The sequence below is a fragment of the Varroa jacobsoni genome, unplaced genomic scaffold (genome assembly GCF_002532875.2).
Source record: "Varroa jacobsoni isolate VJ856 unplaced genomic scaffold, vjacob_1.0 scaffold_168, whole genome shotgun sequence".
NCBI classification, from domain to species: domain Eukaryota; kingdom Metazoa; phylum Arthropoda; class Arachnida; order Mesostigmata; family Varroidae; genus Varroa; species Varroa jacobsoni.
The window spans coordinates 400,468-404,479 of NW_019213070.1; the positions used below are offsets into that span (position 1 = coordinate 400,468).

General features: G+C 41.2%; 1 protein-coding gene across 1 annotated transcript; it reads right to left on the reverse strand.

Annotated features, from left to right (window-relative positions):
- On the reverse strand, window positions 1–1,471 carry LOC111271258 (uncharacterized). The gene is made up of 3 exons (XM_022851942.2): window positions 1,409–1,471; window positions 792–997; window positions 1–581 (listed from the first exon to the last, which is right to left on the reverse strand). Exons 1-3 carry the CDS (start codon window positions 1,469–1,471, stop codon window positions 413–415), a joined length of 438 nt encoding a protein of 145 aa, XP_022707677.2. The 3' UTR covers window positions 1–412.
- Between the last annotated feature and the right edge of the window lie 2,541 nt (window positions 1,472–4,012).

Here is a 4,012-nt window from a genome sequence, read left to right on the forward strand (position 1 = left end):
TTCAGTATCCATGTATAGACAGAAGATTTATTAGAACATTGATCAGCGGACGACAATGTCAGATGAAGGATAGATAAATATTTACAAGAAAGGAGCGAAATAATGAATGTGTAGTATGCATCCGAGTTCATCTTTACTTGTCTTTCTTTACTTAAATCACGTTGAAACACCGCCGATTTTGCTTCGTCGGGATTTTTGCGAAAATCTGTATGTGCTTGCTTTTTCCAGCAGATGCTTTCGTTCTGGGCAGCTGACGGCATATTGAAGTACGATACATAACGGGATCGGACAAGTTTTAACAGGGCGCTGCTGACAACCGTCTTCCTTCATACGATACACTATGGTGCGAGAGAGCGATCATACATCAGCCTTTAGCAACTACGGCTCTATTACAGTAGATAGGTATAGAAAATTAAAACCGGACGTGGACGGGACGGAATTCTGACGAAGCCGCCTGATATGCCGCCTGGTCTCCAGTGAACGCAGACGATTGGATGGTAACATCAGCAGGATTCTTACTTTCAGTTCCGAGCTCATTGGTAATCACATCAGCACGATAGCCGTTCTCGTCAGCGGTGTACCTGTGTTTTGAGTAAGAAGTTTAACAAGGCCTAATCACGATTATCGATGAAAGTAAAAATGCCAAAGGTTTAAGAATAAGAGTATCTGTTAAATATGCTTTCGTGTGATGTTGATTACTTGTCATAAATTTGATTATAAAAAAGCTGATTATGAGTCATAAATGACGTAGAGAAAGTTGACTAAAACAAGTAAGGAAACTTAGTTGTTACCTAACAGTCCGAGATCGGCCATCAGCCAGCTGAATGGCGTATTCGCCAGTGATACGGCCGTTTCCATCTCCCTGCTGGCTGTGCGAGTGGGAGCCGTCAAGATCTTGTGATGTGTACGAAAAGTCAAATGGCTGAGGTGGCCCATAGTTTTCGTCCTGGTACTGGGCCAGGGCTAGTCCAGCAAAAGCAAACAGGACCAGGGCGTGCTGTGAAAAAAATGACAATCCAAAAGTAAGCAATTTCAAAGTACTAGCGAGCTATGTCGAACATGTCCTTTTATCTATCATAAAGGGGACAAACCATTGATCCCCGTACGGCAAAAGCATATCTCAGTATCACTCTTCCAATATATGTGAATCTGAATCTCACTGAGATATGTATCCAATCAGCACCATTGGCAGTATCCAAACCATCAACACTTCCTCACTCAAAAGCCCCATCTTCGCTTTTTGAAACTATAACGAGATTTCACTGGCGACTCGTATGAAGCTTCTCAACGGCTTCGCGAATGCCAATAGTTATCAGTCCTACCAGTTATCCATGGAGCGTTAGCTACGCCAAAAATCTTATTTTTCTAAACGATCTCTCAAGGCTTGTATGCTTAGCGCACTCCATACCATCGCTGTTGTTGATATTTGGCTACTTGCCGACGATGTCCTGCCAGCATCAGCCTGATACATTTATACCACGTGTTTGGGGGGTAGGGGGTCGATAGTTGTCGTCTTACCCACTGTTCAACACTTATCCGCTTGTGTACGGCCACCAGATCTGGTAGCCTCTAGTTGCGGTTGATGCCACGCAGCGAGGTGGGATACACAACCCTCACTTTGTCTCCCATACCCGAACCGCGGTTCTGGTCGTCAACTTTTTCTATGTTTTGATTTGTGCTTGATGTAAACGCGTGTCGGTTCTGGTTCCATCCCGCCAGGCGCCATGCTGCAGCCAAGACGTCACTGTCTACCGGCGGGGTTTCAGATGAGCGTTAACTGTCACTTTAGCTCAGTGAAACGTGGTTTCTATTGTTCGCTATTGCCGATTGATGGCCTTTTAGGGAGCAGCGTCCCTATGAAGCCTTTGTATTGTACAGTGATTTGTTCAAAGGACACGCAGATTGAAATACTAGCTAGACTACTGAAGACCTCGCTGTGTGACGAGAACAAACACACAAAGACAGATAAGTTGTTCCATAAGCAACTTTATTATTTAATTTCTAGCCCGATGTTCCAGGCTTGCGATTCACGGCCAAGTTTCCAATGGAATTTGCTAGAGAAAGTTTTCGTTTATGCATTGCCTACGTCGAGCCATTATTTATGCCATTGAAGCTATCTGACTATTCGAACACCGTATATATGTACAGAGCGTCAGTAAATAAGGCTCAAATTTAGCTAGCGTCAAGGAGCTCGGCTGAATAAATTTTATTTTTATCCATTATTTTACAATACACTCAAGTAATAATTTCGCACCGCCAGTAAATCCTGCTCATTAGATATGAGGACATCCATGGACTCCAATCAGGATCTCCGTCCAAGGTACCATCAGCAAGAATAACATCGGTAACATCCAGTGCTTTTCTATTATGACTAAGTAATTAGCTTAGCGTAGTGCAATGTTGATTCAAGCTTATGCTTTCTACGAGAATTGGAGCAGTTCGATACAATATGATCTTGCTATCTATGTTTTTGTTTTAAGGAAAACGATCGGCTAGTAAGATGACGGGAAAATATAAGTGATACTTAAGGTCATAAGCTTGTTATCAGTAAATAAAGTATGACAGAATTCAGTTCCAATTCAGCAATCTCTGATTCCGTCAACTCATAGAGATCGAAAGTGATAATATCGTTTAACAGGAAGATCTGCTTTTGAAAATGCGAAACAGTCGTTCCTGCATTTTCACTAAAACCATATCGCCCCTGTTATCCTAGCCTATAGAGACTTTCCTATGAGTTATCTATCTAATAGTATCCAAGAATAACACAGACATTTAACTGAGAGACTGAAACGGAATTATAGACTATTTATCATTTATTGTTATAAATTATTCGTTTAAAAATCAACTTCCATCAGAGTAGGTGAAGACGCTATCATTTTTTACAGTGATCGGTCAACTGCGTATTGGTTTTCTCAGCGATAGCAATAACAGTTTTTCTGGTACCTATACAGAACCTCCAATATCGACAATTTAGGTACCATTCCTATTCCCTGCATTATGGCTTGAAAGTTCCGTGAGTAGCCGGCTCACTATGTCTGAACGAAAGCCGACCACTGGTGTCACTGCTTGAGTTAAGCAACGGAGCTGATTGCATGGAAAACAAATTTCAGTCAAGTTCAAACGTTCACGGCATGAACTGTAGAACGTCGACACCGGCTCAGAGAGATTCCCACGTCTTTAACAAGGCGGCAGATGGTAGTATAACAGCAGTAGTTAGCCATTTCAGATATTCTGTCAAGCATTTTCACTCAGCCTACGCCGAGAAAACTTGGCGGACGCCAATGAAACCTTTAGCTCTCTTTTTAACCCGTTTATGGACGTAGTTAGAAAATATTCCCATGCACAACTGTTACAAACCCTGTCGCAGGGTAACATGACTTCCCGCAGGCCGCAAGATGAAAGAAGGATCGTTAACGTTTGCGTTCACTGATCATTAGAAAACATTCAAATTTTCTTAATAGGCCTAAAGGCAAACTTGATTTATTCGAATTGAAGTGGCTCAGTTGTGTGAATAAATGTATATTAAATAAATACGGTCAATTGTAATTGATAAGAAATCAATTTGTAAGCACTTGCATGTGATACGTTTTCATAAATTTAAAACCTTCATAAAATTTAAGTGGAAAAAATTATATTTTAATATGCGATACATTAGAACTTCCAGAGAGCTGGCTGTTTCCTGCCTAATCTCATTTATGATGGCTCGTTTGAGGGAATTGGCTTTCTACGTTACCTATGGCAACTGGACTTCGACTTGAGGGATATCAGAGCTCAGATCGTAGCATTATCCCGGTTTTTTTTTTTTATCAAAGATGTAATTAAGGCGTGACGATAAAATAGTAAATAACTATGTTACATATTGTCAATTTTTGCACGACAAGCCAATAAGGTCCTACGAGAATCCTCTAACAGAATCGACTGTTTTCGTGTCAGGAAACGTCTCGTAGTAACAAACAACCCTACATCTATTGCCAATATTGGTATCAGCTTGCATCAGAGTCTATTCGGCACT

Coding starts and splice junctions, on each gene's coding strand:
- LOC111271258 (XM_022851942.2), bottom strand. CDS start 1,471: ATGTATCAGGCTGATGCTGGCAGGACATCGTCGGCAAGTAGCCAAATA. Junction 998..1,408: donor AAATATCAACAACAGCGATG/GTATGGAGTGCG, acceptor TTTTTTTCACAG/CACGCCCTGGTCCTGTTTGC. Junction 582..791: donor GGCCGATCTCGGACTGTTAG/GTAACAACTAAG, acceptor CTCAAAACACAG/GTACACCGCTGACGAGAACG.